Genomic DNA, 27,429 nt, shown 5'->3' on the forward strand with positions numbered 1-27,429 from the left:
ACGGGCTCTATAAAAAAAATATTTCTCATAGGAATTATTATTCTCTTTTGTGGAAGCTGGTTCTTACAGCCTTAGAAAGACAAATTAAAGGGAGGGGGTATAATTAGTTATATAAAGGTTTTTATCCTCCAAATTTAGCTCTGCTGACATTAAATAATCTTTAACTTCTAAACTAATTTACTCTAATAGCTACACTGATAGCCTAAAGACTAACTCCCTGTAGGTAGTAATACATTGATTTAATGATTAATTTCGATTATAAGCAATATGTGTCAGGCCCTTCTTATCCCAATATATCCCCTGACTCTGTGTACCTAAAACAAAGCCTATAATGGGGGTCTTGACATACACATTTCAAATGTGATTAAGATGTGACAATTACCCTAAAATATTTGGGCACATAACTGTAAAAATTCACTCTGTACTGTTAAACACATACTAACAAAATTAATCCAGTTATGATCTGGTTCTAGTGATGGCGGAACTGGTGAGCTAAGGGCCTTGGCGCAAGATAACTTGAAAACATAAAACACTCTCACATCTATTGGTAAATTGGTGAGAATTTCAAGGGACGTGCAAGAGAATCGCAAAATTAGTTCCCTCCTTCATGTCTCATCCTTTCATTTTTTATGAACCTGCCCTGCTCTTTTAGTCTTGGTTTAGCCTTCACCATTACATCGCCTCCATGTTTTATACCACACATCTCCCTTGTGTCATTTTCCCACCCTGTCAGATTCCTTTTTCCCCAGCATATTCCTTGCCCCAGCCTCCTGTCAAATACCTTGTCCCTGTTATATGCTTGTTCCTCAGGCCTGTATCATAACCCCCACCTCCTAGTTACCTTTTCCCCAGCCCCTGTATTGCCTCCTCCCCATCCCCTGTATTGTAAACTGTTTTCTTTCACCCTTGCTTACATTATTTTATACACTAACCTAAACATACACAGTAATTCAAAATATACACAATTAGACACACACATATACATATTAACAAATTCACTTTTACATACACACATACCTATATAAGCATGTATACGAACACATCTTTATACTTACACACACACACTAACATACTTACCACACTAACATACTTATACACACCACTAACTTTGCTAACAGCTCTCTCGCCTCTTTCTCGGACTTTCTCGGTCTACCTCACTGAGTCTGAGCCCTGTCATTGGATGCCCCTGCTTGGCAGGGCACCCACAATGCAGTGACCTCTATTACCCAAGTGAGGCCCGTGGAGAGGGATCCTATGATCTCTTTCACCGGTCTCCATATGGGTGTGGGCCCCGGAGCCTTGCACCGGCTGCCCCCCTACTGCTCTGCCCTGGGACCCAGAGACAAACACTTTGTTATAGACCCATGCCTAGGCCAATAATGCTAAAACACAGAGACAAAATGTGCACCCCCAAAAATGGAACATTTAAGATATCTCTGTATAAAATTCTTGAAAATTTTATAAAACTAATGGTTTATATACAGAATGGAAACTGTTCTCCTGCCAAGGAACAAAAACTACAATGTAAACACTTTGTCATTTTACAGTATCTACTAATAGTTCAAATGTTTAAAGACATTGATGATCCAAGCAGGTAGTGTTTAAAAGTTTAAAGTGTTTTAATAGTTTAAAGCCAATGTTCATATGAAACTTCAAAGAAAAACTTGCAAACACTTACATAGCTATGCTTAAAAAAAACTTTGTTAAAAAAAATGTTAATTTAGAGAATCACTGAAATCAAGTTAGTAGACAAATTTAGCTTTTTTTTTTAAAGTTTTCCTAAACTCTTTGCCACAACGTTTTCTATTGGAAAACAGGATAGTTATAAATTAACTGACAGAAATTCCACATAGAGTCACTGATGTATATTATTAGGGGAAGAATAACTAGCTTCATGTCCAGACTTTGCTCGTTGTAAGTGGGTATAAAATGCCCTTTGCGTCTTTCTCCTACATTTTAACCAGGACAAACTCTGCCTCAAACCATATTTGAACGTCCATCCTAAAGGTAAATTATATTATTATTCTTATTTATCATATATTGCAGTTCTGTACAATGGGTAAAATGGACATAAAAAGTAGTGTGGAAACTATCAATTTGGACCCACAGAAACAATAGGCGTGGAGAGCCCTGTTCAAACGAGCTATAGGGAGCAGTGGTATATTGCACTAGCATGTTAAAGTGCAAATGTTTGAAATGAATCAGCCACAAAACTGCATCCCACTTTCAACAAATCAAAATTATTACATGGCATACATAAAAAATCAATGGAGAGTAAGAAGGTACAATGGGAGATGCCCCACAGCAGGAGTGTCAGTTGATATGCTTTCCTTAAAAGGTGGATCTTAAGAATTTTTCGAAGGACTGGAAATTATAGGAAGGTCTGATAAGCCAAGGTTGGGAATTTCAAAGGACCCTTTAGAAGTCTGGTATACAAGCATGAAAGGTGAAGACTGGAGAAGAGGACAGGCAAAGATCATTGAAGGGACTGGTTAGGTGTATATTTGGAAATACGTGGTGAGATGTAATAGCTAGGTGAGAGTAAGGATTTTAAATTAAATTCTAAAGTGTATAGCAGCAAGTGAAGAGATTATGGAGAGAAGCGTTAGAGTAGTGGGTAAGGAAGATGAGCATGACAGCAGCATTCATGACAGATTGTAATGGGGCAAGATGGGTATAAGGGAGACCAGCTAAGACAGAGTTGCAATAGCCAGGACAAAAGATGATGAACGCATGAACAAGGGCTTTGGTTGCAACTAGTTTGGAATGGGCAAGTTTGGGCAATGTTTTTAAGATGCAGGTGGCAGTTTATTGAAATAGAGGTAATATGAGCAGGTGGATGACTTTTTGTGGTCAATAGTGACACAGGGGGAATGACAGTGTGGGGTAGGGATGATGATGAGACTTCCTCCAGCTATGTTTGGGGGTTTGGTAGTAATCATGAAGGTTAGCAGAGGTGTTTTTTACTACAGAACAAAGAGACAGTGTACAAATGCATGTGAGTGATATTCTTGTGTTATTAATACAATGGTAATATTAATTTTCTTGCTGCATTACTGCTAGTGGTCATAATTTATACCCTAGGTCAGACAGTCACAGTAAATGGAAGTATTTAATGAAACTTGTATCAGAAGACAACATGACAACATATTGGCACATGTAACTTTACTATATACATGTGTTTCATTTGTGACCCTTAGGAACTTCTATTACAAGCCCTAGGTGACAAGGACATAATTGCACGTTTCTGCACTTCCTGCTTACTGATCTTATGTTACGGCCTTTGACGCAAGCGTCAATTACACCATAATAGCAGAGAATGTCACGACACTCAGAAACAACATTCACAGTAAAAAGGTTCCCAGAGGGTCTGCCAGACTAACCTGAGACCTCACAGGCACTACGATCAGCAGGGCAATGGAGCAATGTTTACTAATCACTGTGTGACCAGCAGAACCGGTGCTCAAAGTCAAAAAGGGAGAAATAGTGAAAAATAAAAAATATGAGAAACAAACATTTGACAGGATGTCAAAATATACTGTATATATTTTTATTCACCAGATTTGTTATTACACAAATTGTTATAAGAAATGTTAATTTGTAGCTTTTATAAAATTGACGGATTATATACCATAAAATATAGCACAAAACCGAATAATGTGTAAAAGAACAAAAAGAGGTGGCAGCTCTAAAGCTGTTTTAGAGCAAGAATACCAAATTGACAGCAGATAAGAATGGGGTTGCCACTTGTAACAGATGCTGGATCCCATTTTACGAAGATTATTGAGACTGTAATTTTATATTAACTTGCAGAGGTTAAAGTTTAATATTTTGCATTTTCACCCTCTTATTTCCATTTCTATGTGTATTATGAATGGCTCACTGTCTAGTCTACTTAGTTCCCTAATTCTGGCATCGACAAACCCTTGGCGCTGGCCACCATAGCAACTGGAAACCGCTTCATGGCGGCCAGGGTTTTGCATGTCAAGGGAGTAAAAACTGGCCAGAGCTGCCATTGTGAATCTGACACTCAATACTTTCCTAAGGGAAAGTGACTTCACTGTGCCCCCACATTAATACATAGGGCGCAAGATTCACAATGGGTGAAGACAGGCAGCAGTGTTGCAGGCGTCCAGCGGGAGGGAGATGGTAGTATGTGAGTGTGTGTTTTGTGTATACTGTGTATATTGCTGGAGTCACTGCAAAATGTGGATTAATATGGCCACTAGGCTAGTATCTCTTGGACAAGAGGTAACTTGGTACTTACCCACTTCATTGTGGGACTGTCCAATTGGACAGGTGGCAACCCTAGATAAGAACCACTCAGTCTACCTAGCCTGCCTGTTACTTTAGCTGTAAAGACTGTAAAGTCATCGGCCTTGTCTTTTATTCAGGATAGTCATGAGCTTATCCTATGCATGTACAAATTCCTATGAGACTGTGACTGGGAAGTTGTCCAACTTATTTACCACCCACTCAGTAACATTACATCTAAGCCTCATGTTTTAGTTTATGGTCTTTATGGCATTTCACCTCCTTTGAAATTTACTTCCTTCCTGTATTTTGTCAAGCCCCTCTATGTATTTCAAAGTTTCTATCCCATCTCTCTTCTCCAATCTGTACATTGAGATCCCAAATATTGACATCCCCATATGTAGAAATTATTTCTTGCATTATATGATTTTGATTGATACCAACCCCACATTGTTATACTGCACTCTGCAATATTTATACAGGTTTGACAATTATGTTATTTTGTTAAAAATAACAAATCTTCTGGCAGTGATGTTAAACAAAAAAAAAACGATTTTAGTTTGAGAAACTTTGTTGGCCAAACGTTGAGTCTTATTTTGAAGCAATGTGTTTATCATTATGAAGCTGCAGATCCCATATGTATTGAAATGGTATGGAATGGAAATATCGTGTCATTTCCAGCTACAAAATATGACTGGTTGATTAGTTTGAATTGTTGATGGGAAAAATCTTTTTTTTTTCTCATGTAGCACAAAATAGAAAAAATATATATCCTCAAAAAGATATATCTAGATTTTGATCCTGTATTCAGAAGGACAGTTTTCTAAGACAATGTCAAACAACATTCTAGTTTTTTTATTCTGAGGCCCCTTTCTGTTGTTCATATTTGGTAGTGAGAACGGAATTTTGGCTCTGTATTTTTTGGCTATTGTGAATGTTTTATTTGTCTTTTACTCAATGCTAATTACATATAGTACACGATGGAACTCAACAAACATTCAACCATGGATACAGTTACAGGAAAAAATACCAAAGAGGTGAAAATGCAACGTAAGAGCCATTATTTGGATAGAAACATAGACGATCACATAAACTAAATTACAGAAACATTGAAAAGCACTTTAAACAATATAGAGAATATTGACCTTAATATGTCAATGGCTTCTAATTTTATATTGTCTAAAGTGATGGAACTGTACCATACAGCATCATGTTGCATGAATAACTTGAAAGCAACACATTATAAGTGGGCCATGTTATCTCTGGGCAATGGTGTCTTGCACCCACTACATCAGTATCTGCTTATCTCGGACCCAAACCAATGCATCTGATTGGCATGGTATCCTCCACAAAATGGACAACATTGTACCATTCTAGACCATTGATCACGTAATAGAACCTGTTTGCTGACAGTTGAAATGTGTGTAATGACAACATTATAAGGGACTTTAAAATAATGCAGATTATTTAGATTGGCAAATAATTCTTCATCATTTAAGGACACAAATTGCTTTGCAACGAGTGATCACAAGAGAAAACGTTACCCAACCAAATATTGATGTTGTTTATGTTTATATCATATTTATGTGTATATATATATATATATATATATATATATATATATATATATTCTTAAGAAAAATCCAACAATAACTATGCATTAAGAAACAAGGTCAGACACCTTCTTGCAGGAGAAGCTCATTGGAGTTTGCCCTTCATAATACTTGTGATATGTGATGTACATTTCAACTCCCATATAACTCTCCTGCAAACTTCTTACTTATCAAATATACCCCACTTAGTTAACACAGAACACATTTTTAAGTAAGGCCTGATGTGGACATTTTCAGCATTTGCAGATACAGTAACAGAAATAGATATTCACCCACTTCATACCATAGTATATATATATCAATTATTGTATTGCACTCTTACTTCCCAGAACATATAGAAACATTCTACCTGCTAGGTGAAACCCCATAAATCCCATCATGTTATAACCAGATAGAATTATCATTATCCATATAAACAGCAGCAATGCACAATTTCCACGAACAGAATCACATTAAAGGCGGTAACGTCAAGCATCTGACATGATTTGACTGCCTTCATTATCTATCTCCGGGAGGAACAATCAACTATGTCAGATATGTCACAAACTTTCACCTGCTTTCAGCCTACAACACCCTACAACACCCTACCTTCACTAATCAGACCCATCCTCTTGTGCTTCCTAATGAGCCTTCAGTATGCAACCAAACCAAGTGGAATAAAGGCAGGGAATGTTGGTGACTTTGTGCTTGTCATTGTGCTTTCAGATTTGAGAAGTAATGAAGTTCTACGAAGACAGGCTGTATGGCCCATCACACATTCCTGCAGGAGCAAGAGGAAGAGTCCTACATGGAACACACCCTGGTTCTTCCCCTGGATTCACCGGTGGGACACTATTAAATATTTAATAAAAAATATTTGTAACTTTTGCCCAAATTAATATAGGAAGGGTGGAGCTGCTAAGGCACTACATGGGGGTGAATACCAATAATATAATGGAATACATTATACCATTTAGCAAATTTAGCTCTCTATTTGATTTCGAGATATTAAATATATAATTTGTATGACTATCAAGTGGCGTTTTTGGATGAAATTGGAAGCCATTTCCCTACTTTGGGGCTTTTGCGTGGATAGTTTGAGGCGGATGTTATTAGAAGTCATAAAGTCCAAAGTCTGTGCATAGACACAGGGGGCAGGTGAATACAAGGAGATACCCAGTGCACCTCTCTGGCTTAGGAGGAAGCAGCTGGAAGACACATAACTGAACAGTATAGATTCCTTCAACAAATGGGCACCACCGTCCTTTAATTAAAAAGCATAAATCCTCCATCCTCTCGCTGCAATACCATGACATAAAAGAATGTATACATTTCACCCGCAGACCAAAGAGATACGTGTGTCATTGCATGGCTTAACAGTATTTATGACTTACAATAACTCTCCACTGGGACCAAATTATATTATTTTAAGCAATGAAATACATATGACATTTGTTTAGACATACGGTACATATGTTTTCTAAATGTTTTTATATATATATATAGGGTCACATCCGCTACTCTTATTTTAAAACACACAAAAAGTGGCTTCTATATTCCTTCCAGATGTCATCAATGAATTAGTGAATATTAAATAGAGCAGCTGTATTACTATAAAAGGCTGATTATGCATGCCCTGTGCATATTAATCATGAGAATATGAAAGGAAACATGTCTCTGAAGAAAAATATACTAAGAAGTCAAGTCTTACTTGCTATTTGGAATGGAGAAATCACTCTGTTCCACGATGTTCCACTTTTCTTGGAGCTCAGAATGTTTGCTGAGTATAAGCGTAACACCATGGGCAGATCCAGAGTCTGCTCTAGGGAAGGGCACTCACACTAACACCACCAGACACTAACACAACATTCACTCACGTACACGCAGAAACTGACACTAACACAGACACTCAATAGTGACACACATGCACCTAGGCACACACACTAACATACCGGCCATGCACAGCTAACATATATACACAACCAGACATATTAACACATACACTGACACTAAGACAACTGGACACATACACTCACACATCGGTGTATCTGGATATGTTACTGTATGTGTGAGTATGCTAGCGTGTGTATATGTGTGTGTGTGGGTATGTTACACACATAAGCAGACACACACTAACATACCAAAACATAGACAAACACACAAACTAACATACTCAGACACACACACTAACATATCTAGACACAGACGGTCACCACACTTACATACACCACCCCACACACTCACATTCCAAAACATATGCACATAAGCATACATACACTAACATACCCAGACAGACACACACTAACATACTCAGACACACACACATACGCACACACACACAAACATAAGCAGACACACACTAGCATACACAAACACATACACACTAACATACCCAGACACACAGTCACTAACATACCCAGACACACAGTTACACACAACTCACTTATCATGGAGAAGCCTCAGCCTGTCCTTACTGCAGCTCACACACAGTGCAAGGTGCCACGCTAACACCGCAAGGTCACACAAATTGACGTGACCTCCTTCTTGAAATTAGGGAATAAAGAGGGGAGTCCAGATTTACCCAGGATTTACCTCTTTATGTATAGGACTGGAGTATTCTGCCTTTCTCAGTGGGGACAGGTTCCCTGTTGCCCCCAGATGTGAATCATATTGTTCTACAACCCTTACAATCACATTAATGTGTACCCAAACATATGAATGAAATACATCTTACAATACAGAGTAGGGACGGCTAAATGACCTGGCACTTTAAGGCCAGTGGTCGCCATATAATACACATGAGGCCATCTGCATTTGCTCAGTGTGCCAGATGCCAGTGCAGGCCTCGCAAAGCCCTACGCCAGGGCAATTCCCCTATTACAGAAGTGTTCCTCTCTGGCCATGTAGAGTCTTTGGAGGTATGGCACTATTCTTCTCTATATCAAATAGCATTGTGTTGCCTCATTATTTCTTTCTGCTTTCTCACCAGAGCAACCAATGGAATGGTCTACCCAACAGGAACATGCCATTGGATGCTATGGCAATAAGGTCACTTTTACACAACTGATCTACATATAAATAAAACATTATGTCTCTAACAGACACACTCTGCATTTCATTATTCTGTTCTGTTAGGTGTGCATAGTGTCCCGGGTGTCATGCCGTATACCCTCAACACACTAGAAGCAATGACGCAGGCAGACCTGTGCTGCTTATGCTCTGGCTCTCCAGCAGTAAGGAGACCTGATAGAGGAGAAAGATTTGAAATAGATACGCTTCCTGGCAAGACATGGCAGAATCCCCTGCAGCCACTGGAGGATTCCCCAAAATCTGGTAAGAGGAATACTGAGAAATGGGATCATGTTTTCCAAATCCAAAGAAAGTAGTGTCTCTGATCCAGGATAATTCATATATCTCGGATTTTGCATGAAAACGGAATCTAGTAAGAAATATGGAAAATTGTATATTTTGTGATGTGACCATATTTGTGTATGTAATTTTCACCACATATGTTTTTGCAATATTTGTCACACATTTTACTGGGTAATTGTCTGTCCTTAACCCCTGGCTTACCATTTTCCAACCAGAGATTGCCTATATAAGAGAGATATTTACTTGGCACAGCCGTTATCCTCCTTAACAAAGCTGCATGCGAAATGCCCTCAGTATATGATTGACCTACATACCACAAAAACATGTCCTCCTTAGGTTCATCCCATGCTGAATTTCCAGTGTCCTTAAAAACATCTCAAAATTCCTCTATACCATTATATACGATGACCAAGTACCAGAAGCTACTGAGTGCCGGATTAATTCACCCATCAACCATAAACCAGCTGCCATGTCTGTGGAAGAACAGATGTCCCTTAACACTTTGCAGTTGAGGCCAATGTCCGCAAACAGTCCCACTTCAAATGAGACCTCACAAGTCACCCCCGGCACATGACACACACATTAAGCTGAAGTCATGGGAGCAACTTGCCTGGAGGATGCTGACTGCTTCTGTGTGGAGGTTGTTCCAAATTTCAGGTCTCTCACCTGCCACATCTGCTCACCCCACTACTGTGGCAGAAATCACCTACCAAAATCACCTACCAATAGAATGGGAAGGTCGGTGGAAGTGTTCACCGCTTTCCTTGTGGCCCAATTGACCTCACAACCCCCTCTAAGGAAACCTCTCTTGCTTTTATTAACCCTATTCGCTCACTGTCTAGCCTGGTCATGCTGTCATTCCCCTCAGTTGTTTCCAGGGTAGCCTGTTACTTCATTCGTTTTGCTGTGAGGATCCAAATGCCCTATGTAGAGTATCAAACTAAGGACACACAGCAAGACCCCCTACTTTGCCATTTGATGGAGTGGCCTTTAGGTAATATCCTATGCGAATAGTATATGAGAACTATTTATTTCATATGTAATAAACAACTGCACATGTTAATTGTCAGGGACACAGCGATATGTGTCCCCATGTACTCAGCATCTGCCTGCAGCATAAAAGCCTATGAAAGATGCTTAGGTGTCTTCTTTTTTTAAAAAAATGTAACCATATATGTAGCGTTAAGAGTGCAGAAAGTGTCAGTAAATCAGACAATGTGTTTTTTGTAATTTTTTTCTTTTTTGGAATGTCTGACCCTTTTTGCAGAGCGTGGAAGCTGGGAGAGGGTCAAGTCTATGAGCATGTCTGCGCTGAAGATTCCAATGCTCTTTGGGTTCCTTTATCTGTTTGTCTGCTCTCTTGACGTGCTCAGCTCGGCCTTCCAGCTGGCTGGAGGTAACATTCACATGTTAGGATTGAACTTCTACTTCTGCTCTCTTTAATTACTCATGACATTAACAAACAGAGCTGTTATAATTATAAACAGAGATCTTTTTCTAACTGCACCAGTGTTAACGATAGTATATGTATGTCAACTATAAAAAAATTTATGCAGGGATGAACAAACTTTATATTGTTTAGCCCATTTAATGCCCCCAACTAGTTGTATTTTATATCTTCAAAATTTACAGCAGTGCTGAATTTGTTGGTAATTTCTGAATACGTTTATATTTGGATGCTAGAAAGGTTTTGCAGAAACTTCACCATTCAATATAAGTTAATACTATCTTACAGAGTGTATGGATTGTGTTACTTTAAGTGGACGTAGAATCCAAAATGATGTGGGTGACCAGTTCTTTTTGGTATAAAATGTTATCTACACACCGTGCTAGTTCAATTATGAGTACGTTTATAGATAAAAAGATATAATAAGCATAAAGGTAAAATTATATTACCATGCACCTCAGCAGTGTGTTATGGCACCGGCTGAACATGCTACATTACAGGGGCAGGTGGCCCGGTTGGAAAGATCATAAATTTCCTTTAATACTATGGAGGAATGTGCCTAGACAGCACGGCATATGTAGTATCTCTTCCCTTGCATGTACTTTGGAGGCAGTGCAATGGTAAATAACAATAACAGAGGATAAATAACAAGAGACCCCTCTAGAGGTAGGTCATGGGGTACCTGGGGGTGCTTCCCTGGGTAAGACCTTAGGTAGAGACTCCCAACAATACACCACTGGATTCCTGGATTCAATGATTACAGTTTATAGGTCCTACAAAATCTACCACATGGATCCATTGGTTGCAGTGAAACAAGTTAATTTAACATTTCAATTTAAGTTTGATGAACTGGTTTGAAACATATGCATTAAAATTATTGGATTCATATCATTATTAATGATATGTCACCAATATATTTTGTAGAGCTGTACAACAATGTCACTAACAAAATACAATAAATATTTATTAAAAAGTTACTGTGTATAAGATTTTGCAGATTGTTGTGTAAAATGTCAGGGTCTTCTTCTCCTTCTCTACCAGTTAATCTTATCGTGAAATTGTATATTAGCAATTGTATTGTTTTTTTACTGTTACCCTATTGTAATAGAACTACAAAATCTATTGGTGCTGTATAAATAAAATGTAATTTTATTACTGAATTTAAATCTACATACCAAGATTAAAGCTCTTTGGATTGATTTCTATAATTTATGGGACTAACAGACCAATTTTCTTCTTTGGTAGGAAAGGTGGCTGGTGACATTTTCAAGGACAATGCAATCCTATCAAATCCCGTGGCTGGCCTTGTTGTGGGCATCTTGGTCACCGTACTCGTTCAGAGCTCCAGTACCTCCACTTCAATCATTGTCAGTATGGTATCATCTGGATGTAAGTGTCAGCAGTAGAAATAATATACGTGCTTTAATGACTAAGTCAAGAAAAAAAGTCAAATCCTAAGTATTCTGTTTAGTGACAAAGCTCAATGTTTATAGGCAATTTACTGGTTGAACAGAGGCTTGTCTTGGAAGGTTAGATTATGTCAAGAAAGTAAGAGTAGACCAAGAAGGCAGCATACAGTACATGTTTTGAAGTCTTACCATTTAAAACAAAAAAATGGCAATATTGAACTATAAGAAGATTATTATATAGCAAAAAAATGCAAGACAGGCTGGGCAGAACTGGGGTTTTGGATTAACCCTATCAATATTCGATATAATGTCAAATTGAGGTTCAACAAAGATGCAAAAGAAAGAGAAAATTAAATGTTAAATGTTAAATGTTAGCACCATATGTGATTATGTGCTTTCTTTTTCCTTTAGTGCTGGGTGTGCAATCAGCTATCCCCATTATCATGGGCTCCAACATTGGCACATCAGTCACAAATACCATTGTTGCACTGATGCAGGCTGGTGACAGGAATGAGTTTAAAAGGTAAGCGATTGTACATAACATGCATTTTGTATAATCGACTGAATGCTATCAGGCGCATGCTCACTGTAATGGCATGTTGATATAAAATATATCCTTCAGCAATTTATCAATACTGCAGGAATTGTGTTTACCCCCAGGTAAATGTGATATTGTTGTGTTAGCCCAATATATAGAAAACCTGATAACCAAAATGCCTTATGTTCCTGCATGTTGTATGCTAGTTAAGCTTTTATTAGCCTACATTCCAATGGGCATATTGGTAACAAAATAACCATGAAAAGCATACTTTGCACATGCAAGTCCCCAAAATTCACACTGGACAATCCTCTCGCTTCTACAAAGCATGATATAGCATAACATATACATAGAAATTGAATAAGATCCTCCTGGATTGCCGCATCCAGAATCTTCTTTTTACTCACAGGGATAACAAAGGGAATGTCCACTCAGATGATCAGGCGTTTCCAAATATCCATGATGCATTCTTGCCTTAAAACATTTAATGAGCCCATCTCTAAGCTCAAAACTATAACATCAAGGTCTACATATACATTTATGGAATTAATATTTTGAAAAGGTTAACAAAGTTTGGGCTAGAAATGAGTTAATTTTTTGGGTGGCAAAATGCTAATCCTAGTTACAATGAGGACAGATCACATTGCAGGGCAGTTCCTTATTTTAACCTTTCATCTAATTTTCTGTAACAGAAAATCAGGATTTCCTGACGTATGATTAGAGCTCTGCCCTAATTATTTATGACATTAAGTGTCAAATTCCTTAACAGTCCTGTCTAGCTCCTACTCATGAGAGGTGTAGCTCTACACCAAGACCCGTGTCATAGGACACATTCTCCCTGCCATCTCTCTTGCCTGCATTCCTGCTCCTGACTTTCTTCTTGGGCTTCTGGGCAAGCAATAGAGTGATCTTACAGAAAACAATTAATTTCTAAAATAACTTAATACTCTTAAAAGGCACAAAGATTCATTGTGTATTACATGGGATGCTTCATTTTCAAATCATTGCATATCTACCTATATCAGTATATCCCAATTAGCAGGAAGTTAAGGAGCACTTGGCATACACCTAGAACTTGATACAGCATGGGGTTCCACAGAACCGCCAATAATGAAACTAATGAAATGAAATTAATCTTCTAATTGTAAAGAAAAAAAGGTAAAAGAAAAATGATTTAAAAAAGAAAAACCTATGTAATAGCTTTTCCCATCTAAATGTAAAGACTGTGCTATGAAAATATAATATAAACAGATCCTGCACATAATAATTCTAGAAATTACACCCAGAGTTTGATAACCATAATAAAGTTATTAAAGAAAATGGGGCATATATGCAACCTTTCATACATGGACAGCCCAGGGTAAGGAATCAAAGAGATAGAGGCAGGGGAATATCCCCAAATTACAAGACAGGGTCTGTAGAAGATCTTGTTATGTACATATTAGGATTTTTTTGTTGTTTTCCAGGGCATTTGCAGGCGCTACAGTGCATGACTGCTTTAATTGGCTTTCAGTGCTTGTTTTGTTGCCACTGGAGGTAGCCACTGGCTACTTACATCAAGTAACCAAAATTGTTGTGGCCTCTTTCAAGATCCAAAGTGGTAGAGATGCTCCTGCTCTTCTTACCATTATCACAGAACCATTTACCAAGCTAATTATTCAGGTGAGTTTCCGAAACCAGTGAATTACAGGTCAGTACGTAATCTAATTTTCACAGACACAAGGTAGTTAATACTAAGTATCCTAAGTGTCGAGCACAACAATTTAAATTAATATGTAAATATATCCAATATACTGTATACAGTATATATATATATATATATATATATATATATATATATATATAATACTCAATACAAAATAAGCAGTCCCAAGAGTTGTAAATAACCAAATCCTTCAGTAGGTATCTCCTTAAGACAATGTCCTCTTCACTCAAATATATAATTGTATATGCAAAAACTATGAAAGCTCATATGGTCATGTTAAAAAAAGGCTAGACAAAAGACATTGAGTTGGTTGTTATTTACTTATTATATTTAAAGAAATATAAACTAAAAAGTTTGTGGATTGAGCAGTGGTGGAATGAAGTGAAATGAAAAAAGTCTTATGGTACCTCCAAAATGTTACCACCTAGCCTGTGACCAGTATTAATTCAATTTAAACAAATTGCTATTTTTTTATTTAAGAAAATATGGCGAACGTAACCCATCTTGATTTTGAAGGTAGGCTTGAGGCATACCCAATCTTCAAAAAGAAAACAAAACAAAAACTTTAGCATACTGGATTTTCATAATATTTCAGGTCTCTTTTTTTTACATTTTGCTTCCACTCAAAAAAAAAGAATATGATTTGACAAATAACTGTTTCCACACTCAGCTTGACAAGACTGTAATCACAGGCATTGCCACTGGAGATGAAAGTCTGCGTAATAAAAGCCTGATCAGAGTCATATGCAAAGAGAAGATTACCCAGGTAAGACATGCCAGTGAAGCTGAGATCGGTAGCATGCATTAAGCAAACATGTTGATCTTGGGCTTTACAGGTGCATTGATCTGTTGGGGTTTTTTTTTTCACTGTTCACAATGTTTATCTTTCCCATGCACTAAATTCAATTACCGGCAAATAGTGCATGAACCCTTAATTGCACTCACCCTGGATATTCATAGTTGCATAAATAGGTAGGTTGATGTCAGGCTAGGTCTTAAACCAGGTTCACTCTGGGTTGTGTGGAGACTCCCTGTCTATCTGCCACCAGCACGTCATATGCTGCAGCCTTCTTTCCGCACTATTTAATATCCATCCTGCTGTTCCTGGCCTGCTGCACCTGTGGTAACACACCTGCTAGTCATCCCAATTAGCACCACTACCTGCTCCCTCTTTGGACGGCACATAAGCCTACCTGAACCAAGACTTTTGCTCATATTGTCCTATACTTCAGTCCTGGTGAAGATTTGTATCCTGTAGGTTATTCCTGGATTCCGTTTTCCTGCTACCTTTAGTGGACTATTTATTGCTTTTGGATTTCCCCTTTATTACCTTGTCACTGGCATATTAACCATACTTTGCATCCTTGATCTACATCCACAAACTTGAAACAGTTGAAAAAGACATAAAGTCTATAATGTTCAACTCTTCCAAGTACCTTTATCTGTTCATCCATAAGGAGACAGACTTTAATCATATATTGTCCCAAAACAAGGCAAGAAAAATCCTTCTTGACTCCAACGCAATCATATTTTCATCTAGATCCACGTTACCTTGCTTGCTTAAGTAGTTTTTTTAACCTCCTCCAACAAAAAAAAGAAAATAAAATGATGTAGTAACATAGTTATAGATCTGAGAGTATGAACAGAAACATGTGTAGGCAGCTATAGCCATGTTTGGTCAATCCTCATGAGTTAAAGGGCTTTTACACAGCCTAAGGCAAAATTGCACCATGACAACAACATACTTGTTTTCATCATGTGCAACCAATTTTCCAGATGTAAGATTTGTATTATAAGTGTGACAGACTGAATGGGGTCAATCTAGTCATAGACTCCTTAAAACGTCCTTTCAAATCCTTATATGGACATTACAATTTCTATTGATCTTTAATCTGAATTCCTTGTTAATGCTGTACTGACAATAGGGTGCAAGTGGGTGAATTCTGATATTTTTATGTGTCCTGTGGCCAGGGCCGGACTGGGACTGAAAAGCAGCCCTGGAAACATTTGGAGAGCAGCCCCATATAGTTTATCTCACGGTGAAGCTCTTATATCCACACACACCCCTTATACATACCCGAGTCACACTATTTACCAAACAAATAACTATAAAACATTCTTTTTATCATATTATTTATAGTAAAATACCAGAAAGTGTTAAAAGGCCATAATAAATGAAATATATTACACATAATAGAATCAAAACATTTACTACTGCAAACATTTTTAGATGAAAAAGTTCCATTTTATTCAGTGGAACAAAACAGCGATCACATTATTCTTCACGATATTCTTGTAAGAAAATTTTATTTCTTTATTAATTCATGTAAACTATTTTTTCCTATTTAATAAAAGCTATGATTGAGACATTTTTGGTTTTTGTTTTTATTTCCTTTTATTTGCCAACCTGCCCCCCCAGTTATGCACATCTGCCCCAGACTTGCCACTCTGCCCCCTTTTAACCCCCTATATGCCCCTCTGCCTCCAGAAATGCCCTATACCCCTTATATTCCACTCTGCCATATAGGGGGTTAAAAGGCATATCACAGGACAGAGTCGCTGTTGCCCAGAACCTGATGCAATCTTTCCCTTCCTCTAATAGGGTTACCAACAGCCCCTTCTACCCCCTTTTTATTTTCTTTTGCACAGAGCCCCATGTCAAGGAGCTTTCCATTACTTAAGTTAATAGAATCTGATTAAGTTAGTAGAATCTGATGTCTTTTCGTCTTGCAGGGTACATCCAGAAAAAAACACAGATCAATTCTGGTGGAGTGCCAGACATCTGCCCCAGGCTTGCCACTCTGCCCCCTTTTAACTCACTATATGCCCCTCTGCCTCCAGAAATGCCTTATACCCCCTATATGCCATATAGGGGGTTAAAAGGCATTTCTGGAGGCAGAGTGGCATATAGGGGGTTAAAAGGCATTTATAGAGGCACAGTGGCATATAGGGGGTTAAAAGGCATTTCTGGAGACAGAGTGGCATAAAGGGGGTTAAAAGGCATACCATGGGGCACTCTGCCTCTAGAAAAGCCTTATGCCCCCCCATATGCCACTCTGCCTCCCTGATATACCTTATACCCTCCTATATGCCACTCTGCCCCATGATATGCATTTTAACCTCCTATATGCCACTTTGCCTCCAGAAAGGCCTTGTAGCTCCTATGTGCTACTCCAACTCCAGAAATGCCTTATACCCCTATATGCCACTCTGGCATTTAGGGGGTTAAAAGGCATATCATGGAACAGAGTGGCATATAGGGGGTATAAGGCATTTCTGGAGGGAGAGTGGCATACAGGAGGGTATAAGGCATATCAGGGAGGCAGAGTGGCATATAGGGGGGCATAAGGCCTATCAGGGAGGCAGAGTGGCATATGGGGGGGTATAAGGCTTTTATATAAAAAATATTATACAGTTTGTTCAAAAAATACATTTGTTTACTGACCTTCTACTTCTTCCACTTTGGGGCTTTTTTATCCTGGCCTCCGTCCTCTGGTAGCTGCAGGCCGCCGTTTTCTATGTATACAGGATGTCAGTGATGCGACATCCGGTGCTCTAGCAGTCTGAGTGCGAGAGGGCGGAGCTTCCATCCCTCACGCTGCTCCCATCACTATGCGGCCATCAGAGTAATGGAAATGTAATCTAAACGGCTGCTGCGTGCTGATGCCGCCGGCCGGAGCTACTTTAATACTTTTTTTTTATTATTTAATATGCCGGGTCGGCTTGCCATATAATGTAAAATAAAAAAAGTATTAAAGTAGCTCCGGCCGGCGGCATCAGCACGCACCGGCCGTTTAGATTACATTTCCATTACTCTGATGGCCGCATAGTGATGGGAGCAGCGTGAGGGGTGAAAGGTCCGTGCAAGGGGGTCGGAGCTTTCTCCCCTCACGCTGCTCCCATCAGTAGGCGGCCATTGCACACGGCCACTGAGTGGTGATGCCGCTGGCCGGCGCTGCATTAATACTTTAATAAAAAAAGAATTGAAGTAGCGCCGACCGCAGCGGCCGTTTAGATTAGATTTCGGGCAGCCACCCGTCCTATGGATCTGCCGGCCCACCGGGAAATTTCCCAGTATCCCGGTGGGCCAGTCCGGCCCTGCCTGTGGCAAAGCCTTTTCATCATTATAGTCGGCATTATAGTAACCATCAATATTACTGCATAGATGGTAGAAGAAATGCAGACAATAACCAGCCTAATAGAACTGCTGTATCTTACTGTACAAACACTTTGTGAGAACATAATGATACAAGCAAGGCTAGATTAAGGAGTTTAGGGCCTTGGAGCAGTTATACAGGAAGGACCCTTTCTCTGCTTTCCCCCAATGTATTTACACACAATACTCCAATTCCCTCTTGTATGTTCCTTGTTGCCTGCAGCGATCCAAATGGGTCCTGTGAGCAACCATCCTCCCTCACCGACTCACTACGAACTGAGAAGTGATGTCATTTCCGGGTGCGCAGTGTCAGTGAGGGAGGATGAGTGCCGCACGTCACAGGACTCGAACAGACCACTGCTTCATGGGACATGTTCGGACTGTCAGAACGCCCAGGGCCTCTGGAGCAATTGCTCCGTGTGCTCCCCGGTCAATCCAGGCCTGAATATAATAGAAAACTCTCATATAGCTAACAAAAACTTTCCTGGTTTCTGATTTCTTTAAATTACCAAGTTGTACCAGGAACCACGTTTTCCTAAAAGTGAACTGACCATACTGGTTCAGGTAAAAGGCCTTTATTGTTTCATTCTTAACATATATAAATTCACATTCCATTTAGATTTTCACGAATGCCTCCGAGGAAAATATTCAGAACTGTAATACCTCCGGGCAATGCTGGCAGGAAGTGGCTAACACATCATTCAACCATGAGACAGAAAAATGTAAGTGAATATGTACCTTTATAAAATAATCAGCCAATATGCTCAGTACCTTGGGATAATGCCAAACGCGTTACTTCCGGTATAGAACAATGGGCATATCTATACACAGAGTACCGGTAATTTGCATTTGATGTAATGAAATTCTGGGCTTCTAATAATATCACTGACGTCTTCACAATTGCTTATGTCTATTTTGATTTCTAGGTAACCATTTATTTGTTAATTCAAGCTTGCCTGACTTGGCTGTTGGACTGATTTTATTGGCTGGATCCCTGGTGATACTATGTACCTGTCTGGTAATGCTGGTCAAAATTCTCAACTCTGTCTTAAAGGGACATGTTGCCAAAGCCATCAAGAAAGTGATTAATACTGGTGAGTGCACATGTTACGGGTGCACATCGAAAGTAACAATGCAAAGGCATAGTGCTGGAAAGCTAATCTGGAAGGCTAGTCTCAATCAATAGTTTGATTTCAGATTTTGTAATTTTTGTACAGTAGGGGTGGGTCAGCCTGCATTTAATTAGTATTAAACATGTAAAAAGGTGCCAGCATCACAAGTGTTATTTAAAACAAGTGTTTTTTTTACTGTAAAAGCAGGGGCCCTAGAGTATTTGGCAGGCCCTCATTTGGCACCCCCATTGGCCCCTTGCCCCCCCTGGTAACTAACATATGCGCTGGCTCACATTTTTCACACACTGTCGCTTTGCACATACTCACTCACACTCATGCTAACACATATGCACACACACATACTCACTAACACACACTTGCACCCTCATGTTAACATGCACTTACACATATACATCCATTCTCACATACACATTCACGCTCTCAAACACTTACACATGCATGCTCGCACAAACACATTGCTCAAAAGAACACATCCATTATCACCCACTTACATATACACACCCATGCTCACACACACGCATTCATGCTCACATACACAAATACTCACACACTTATACGCAGGGCCGGCCGAAGACTTAACGCCGCCTGGGGCGAAGTTTAAGATGCCGCCGCCCCCCCCCGGTGCTTACCTTTAAAGAGTCCTGCCGGCGAGTCTCCCTGCTCTGCCACGGTGCCGGTTTGTAATGCTGAGCGCCGGAAATTGACGCCACTTCCGGCGCTCATCATTACAAGCCGGCACCGGGACTGAACAGGGAGACGCGCCGCAGAGGAGAGAGAGAGGGGCGCCGAGCGGGTAAGCGAAAACCACTCGGCGCCTCTCTCTCTCTCCTCCACTTCAAATCAAACAACCAAAAAAAACGCCCCTTCTAAAGTGCCGCCTGGGGCAATTGCCCCAGTCGGCTCCATTGTAGGGGCGGCCCTGCTTATATGTGCACATCCATGCTTACACATCTATACACATAAACATCCATGCTTACACACACATACACACCCGTGCTTACACTCACTTACACATCTACATCCATGCTCACACACATCGGTTATCACACACTTAGACATACAAATCCATGCTCACACGCACTGACACATAAACACCCATGCTCACATATACTTACACATCCATGCTTACACACACATTCATTCTTACACACTTAAACATGCTCACAGACAAATACACATACATATCAATGCTCACAAATGTACACACACACACACACACACACACACACACATATATACATGCTCACATACATACACACTTACACACAAATAATTATATACTTTCACTTCTCCATTACCCTCTCATACCTCATTTATCTCACTGAGGTGCAATTGTTCAGAAATGGCTGGTATGACTCTTTGTGAACAATTTTGTGCTGGCTGTGGCATTCCCTCCCAATGAGTGGCATCAGGGCAGACAACCCCCCCCAAGAACGCCACTAGCCGAAGGTCTTCTTGTAATTTACATAGATACCTTTCCAGCAAAGCGCACCGTGAAAGGTTTTTGATACTTACTACTAATGTTTTTTTATTAATACTGGCATACAGAAAACAATATGGAAATTCACAGCAGGACAGAATAGTGGGGTAACATACTAACTCCTGATTTGGTACAACATTTTGAGTACATATCGTAGTTCTTAGAAGAAAAGTAAATAGGAACATATACTGAACTAATTGTATCTGCTTTCAGATTTCCCTTATCCGTTTACATGGTTAACGGGTTATTTTGCAATGGTTATTGGCGCTGGGATGACTTTTGTTGTACAAAGCAGCTCTGTGTTCACCTCTGCAATTACACCTTTAATTGGTGAGTACTGGTATGATACGTTTGTAATGGTAAATTCACACTCTAAGGACCATATTTCATTAGGATGCTTCATTAAAATGAATAAAATACATGCTTGTCAATATATGTATATGTAAGTCTAAAAAAGGCCAATTCCTTGAAGGGAAAAAGTCAAATTTCAGATCATTCTACAGGATGTCATTCTACCTTTTTATTCATTCTACATAACTTTAATAATTACATCTGCATATTTACAGCTACATATTAACCATGTTTTCCTTGAAAAAGTTTAATGAAAAAAGCTCATTAGCTCAGTTCCTTTTTATATTATTGAATCAATGGCTGACTTACCCTAACACATTTGATAGTTTGCGACAAATGGCAATCAGAACTAGAAAATATTGAAAACCTAAATATAATTTCTGCCACCTGGGCCAATCCTGGACAAAGTGGCATTCCAGGCAAGAATATTCTCTTGCCCTCCTGTTGGTGGCAGTGTTGCCAGTTTGCCCCTGAAACAAAACTACACTGTGGTGGATGTGTAGATGCTGGTTCATACAAGAATAGGTGAATAGGTGAGAGGTCCTACCTCATTACCCCGGCTCACTCCCTTATGACACAATTTCTAACTTGCAGTGCTCTCATCTCCCACACTCTCAAAATGATCCCACACTTTACTATGATGGTGTAGACCAGGTGAGGTAGTAGTGTTTTTTGTTTTTTTTTACATGGTGAGTGGTGGTGGTCTAACAGACAAATTATTAGATGAGTCACTTGTTTTTCTCTGGCTCAAAATCTACATTCAGGTTGTTGCCATTGATGTCTTTGATGACCATGTACTTTTTTTACTTTGGCAGAGGTAGGAGTAAGGCCTACTTCTGCTGCAAGATTAGACCTTCCCTCTTCTTCCTCACTGTCTTCTGGCCTTAGATCTACTGTTATCATCCACTGGTACCGTCCTGTTTTTGCTCTGGGGAGTTGGATACATTACAGGACTAACAGTACTTGAGGAAGTGGTGGCACCAGCAGTGGTTGTGATGGCACTGGTAGTAGATTTAATCTGTACGTCACCTTTAACTTCCCCATAGAATAGATTACAAGCAATCTTCGCCTCTGAATTTGCCAAGTCACCAATACATGTCCTATTTGTGATGCCTTGGTAGTAACTAAAATTGCACCTTACTTTGGTAGGGTGGAGAAGATTTTACCACTAGGACTAGGACTGCTGCTGTATGCAGCTGGTAGTGCTTTTGATGTAAGAAGGCTTCTGTCTAGTTGGGGCTGGTGTACCAGGGTTCAGCTGACTGCTTTGTTGTACATGCCTGCCAAAACTTGAATTAGTGCACAAAACTGCAGACAACAGTACAGCTAAAGGACCGCTTAGACACACTACACAGGCACAACCACTTGCTTCAGCTTGCCGTAATAACAGCACAACAGCACAAACTTATGTTGTGCTCTAGAAAAATGTGAAGCTTTACTGGTTTTGTAATATAGCAACAGTATTTGAAGAAATGGCTTCTTTGGCTGCCGCAGAGAGCCAAAGTGTACACTTACACTAATAGTAGTATGGGAGATGAGCTGACGGCACTTCATGTCAGGATTATGTTGGCTACTATCTATGAATCACTTATTTTGTACCCTCCTACACACAACCCTTTTTCAGTTTTTACTCTGAAAGAGCACCAAAACTAGTATATTCGGAGGTTTCTTTTTCGTTTTGTTTCGTTGGAGATCCCTCCTTATTTTCAGTTTCATACAAATGCTCGAGTTAGGCAAAATTCATTAACATTAAAGTGTATATGAATCTGTGGTTTTATATGAGGAATTCTTTTCAGCCACCTGAGGTTTGGGTCCAGCCTCCACAAAAGTGGCATCACGCCACAGGCACGGAGGAATTAGGTGGGCTAATTTATGCCAAGATTAATGAACAATGTTTGTCTTTTAGCAATAAAATACAGAGCAACCGTTATGCATACTTGTCTTGTATATAAACAATCAAACTGGATAGTTTACTTCTTAAGTAGCAAAATGTAAAAGGTAGTACTAACAGAATAAAACATCCATTATTCACTATAACCGCTATACTATATACTATAAGTGTTGTAGTGGCACACTTATGTTAAAGGGAATTATTTTTATATCATCATATGTCCCAAACTGTTTAGATTGGCAGTTTTGTGTGTTTAAAAGCACTTAAATCACGTATGGCAGCTAGGAACATAGTGGGTACAGGTTGAAAAGTATTCCGCATCAAGATGAAAGTATTCAGTATTAGCATAGGAACCACAGGAAGAAACTGGAATTTCGTGCTAAACAAGGACAATTTGGCTTCACATTACGCCTTAGGCCAATAACACTCTGTCGGAGACTATAACGTTCCTCTACAGGTGGCTATATCTGCCAAATGTCTCCTGGTTGTAAACCTATATGTGTGCTTTGCTTTACCGATGAGTTGTAATACAGTACTGTAAGTACACAAAGAGGCAAAAGATTATAGAAAGATACTAAAGGTTTTATTGTTTTTCTATGATGGCATATAACTGCACAGAGATATTCAGGCGCGTCAGCTCTTTCCATATTTGGGTTATTTCACTAAATAAGGTAAATGCACATTGGAATTTTCAACATAAAGCATGTGAGTGGAAATTTAAATGTGGAAAAATCAAGTGTCATCAAACCAGAACCCTCATTGGTATAAAAACCCAGTTGTAGAGGTCCCAAAATGGGCTCCAGGGAGATTGGTAGGTGGTCTGGGGGCTCTGCAAAGAACGAGGAACGCCAACAAAACAAACAAAAACCAAGCAGAGAGCTCTAAATTTTCATTTGCATTTCTTTATTTTTTCACTCTCACTCACTCTTACTCACATACTCTCATACACTCATGCTCTCTTACTGACTCTCTCTCACACCCTCATTTGTCCCCTTATATGTCCCCCCATATGGTGTATTTGTGCAAGGCCTGAGTTTACGATGGTCCGTGTCAATTGCTCAATGCCACGAAGGGTCTGGTCAGCAGTCCAGATTATGTTGTTGTGAGTACTACTACATCCTGTTGTCCACCCAAGATGGGAAGCATAACAGCGTGTGGAAGTAAAGAAGAATGTTTATTTGACTAAGCAGCTATTATATCTGCCATGCCTCTTTCATAAATCATGTGTCACGATGTTGTTTTATTATATTTGTAAACTTACAAATGTTACTAACCATATGGCGCTTCATATTCTAGGAAATCTAGTTGTATGTATCTTTGACAAAAACATAGTTTACATTACAACCACTCTTCTGACAACTAATCAATTTATACGTCAAAATCTACAGTTATACATATGTAAGTGTTTTAAAATAGGACACCAAGCACGCAATGAAAGATAAGGATGGTAAGCATTCCATCTGCTTTTGGCTGCATACAGCTCCTGTGCTTCTTATCCCTAGTCTATGACATGTAATGTACAAATTATCATTATTATTATTATTTGCCAACTTCATAGGGCCATATATTAGATTGTACATTAGAGAAACTCAAGAAAAGACTTGTGCTTATACAATATACAAAGAGCAGCTTACTGTGCATTCAAGTGCATCGCAAAAGGGATGTTTTCTCAGTTGAATATTGTAACTCCCCCGCTTTAATATTCATTTTGAGTGGCCAACCCCAGTGAGCTTTTCCTGAAGAAGGGCTGAGCTGGCCATGTTCCTTTGGTTAATTGATGAGAGGACTTCCATGTACCATCTATTGTTAGAAATAAAGTGGGAGAGACTATGCCTTTCCTCAATGTCAAGAAAATTTTGTGGAACTCAAAATGTAACATTAAATAAAAATAACACACGCGAAAGGTGATGTTCAGCCCCAATTATGGTTTTTACAGTGGATGTTCCTCATTAAGTAGAATGCCTCATGCTGTTAGTGTACTTTGACATGTGACAATAAAAAACTATGTAGGCACAGTGACCAGATCTGTCATTTCAGACAGAAGACCTATGAATACACTAAATGTGGTATGTAGAATTATGTATAATTAATACCATGTGCCAATATAATTTTAATTGATTTTATTTGTTATGCCTTACAATAAAATGTATACCGTCTTTGATTTCGTTAGGAATTGGAGTCATTAGTATTGAACGAGCATATCCTCTCACACTCGGTTCTAACATTGGTACAACCACAACAGCTATACTGGCAGCTCTCGCAAGCCCGGGTGACAAACTAGCCAGTGCCTTCCAGGTAATCTGTATTATATAGTTTGTGTCCCATGTTTTTTTTTTTTTGCACAGGAAATTGAAAGCAAATTAACCAATTTCCATTTAACCCACAGATTGCTTTGTGCCATTTCTTCTTCAACATCTCTGGCATCTTACTGTGGTATCCCTTACCCTTTACGCGACTCCCTATTCGCATGGCGAAGACCCTTGGAAAGCGTACAGCCAAATACCGCTGGTTTGCTGTTCTCTACTTGATCATTTGTTTCTTGCTGCTGCCATCCCTGATTTTTGGCATTTCCATGGCTGGTTGGCAGGTCCTTGTAGGTGTTGGGGCACCCTTTCTAGGTATGCTGTTCTTCATCGGTGCTGTCAACTTACTGCAAATCCACAGCCCAGGCCGCCTGCCAAAAAGGCTGCAGACGTGGGATTTCCTCCCAGCATGGATGCACTCTTTAAAGCCTATGGATACCATCATAACCAGTGCCACTTTGTGCTGTACTGACCACTGCACCTGTTCACAGAAACAGGAAGATACTGACTCTATCTTTGGACCTGACAGATCTCCAAAACCAAAAGCCAGGACGGGCTATGATAATCCAGCTATATCTTACATTGATGAGGCCCCGATCTCCATACCACCTGTGATAAGGGGTGATATCCAATTCCAGAGTGTTACACAGTTATAGTTTCATTTAAAGCAAGTACTTATAGAAGTCACTGGGGTACCATAATAGACTCGGCTATCTCCAAGGCTCACGTCAGAATCCTCTTCACTGTCATACATGTCAGAGGAAGAACCTTGTTCTCTTATAGCATAATTAAAAAAAAAGTTGGCTATACATTTCATTCAAGTATGTATAGAATGTAGTGTGCATCTGTGAAATGTTACTGGATGTGCCTATGGAAACCTACAAGTAAGCGACAGCGTATTATTTTTTGTGTAAATCAGCTTTATCCTAGCCTGAAGTTATAAACAATAAAACAAGTAGTATATATCTCACTCATGCTTTGAAGGAGAATAAATGGTTTAACAGTTGCAGGCACTTGATGAATGATATCCCACGTGTCATTTGTTCACTGGGTAGCAGTCTTTGACTCTGGGAAGAAACAATCTTATGTGGATTAACCCTGATAGATATTGTACTAATTAGGAAAGAGATGTAAAATGCTCTCTGTAAAGGTGTGGGAGCTCACGGTTTTCTTAATCCATCAGCACACAGGGATTATATACAGTGAAAAGGATTAGATTTGTTGTATGACTAGATGAATCCACTTTCTCTCATGCAGAATTGAGAGCTGCGTAAGGAACATGTTTAGTAGCAGTTCTGGTGGTAAATGTACATGTAAAGAATTCATAATTCAAACCGATGGTGCTGACTGTAAAAAAAAATGTATATGTATATGTAATTGTATGTGCAATTTTTAAAGCCAGGTCTTTGTCTATGCATTAGTATTACTGTGCGCTTAGCATCTCTCCAATAAGGTCTAAGAGCTAATGAATTAATAAAGACATCAACAAGTTATTGTTTGACATTTTCTTTTCATACGTATTATTTTTTATGTCTTTATACATTTGGTTTATTTCGAGAAACATGCAGAGGGACACAAAAAGAGCATACTGTTTGGTATAATAAGGAACTAAAGTCAATATTATTTAAAGAAAATAAAAACGCTGCATTGGTAAAGCAGAAAAACACAGTGGAAAAAAAAGAAAAACTAGACAAATAATATTGAAGTGAATATCATTAATATACATTTTCACATCAAATTGACACATATGAACATATTGAAGACACATATCCATGTACTAGTTTAACCCATATGTACT

General features: G+C 39.1%; 1 protein-coding gene across 1 annotated transcript; it reads left to right on the top strand.

Moving 5' to 3' along the window:
- The first annotated feature begins 1,885 nt into the window (after positions 1-1,885).
- SLC34A1 (solute carrier family 34 member 1) lies at positions 1,886-27,134 on the top strand. Its single transcript, XM_053465058.1, has 13 exons — positions 1,886-2,007; positions 6,573-6,690; positions 8,982-9,179; positions 10,486-10,614; positions 11,911-12,054; positions 12,486-12,597; positions 14,079-14,274; positions 14,988-15,083; positions 19,093-19,195; positions 19,400-19,567; positions 21,300-21,416; positions 25,499-25,623; positions 25,715-27,134. The coding sequence occupies exons 2-13, from the start codon at positions 6,585-6,587 to the stop codon at positions 26,285-26,287; spliced, it is 2,067 nt and encodes a 688-aa protein (XP_053321033.1). The 5' UTR covers positions 1,886-2,007; positions 6,573-6,584; the 3' UTR covers positions 26,288-27,134.
- Positions 27,135-27,429: the final 295 nt, after the last annotated feature.

This window comes from Spea bombifrons, chromosome 4 (assembly GCF_027358695.1).
Source record: "Spea bombifrons isolate aSpeBom1 chromosome 4, aSpeBom1.2.pri, whole genome shotgun sequence".
Taxonomy (NCBI): domain Eukaryota; kingdom Metazoa; phylum Chordata; class Amphibia; order Anura; family Pelobatidae; genus Spea; species Spea bombifrons.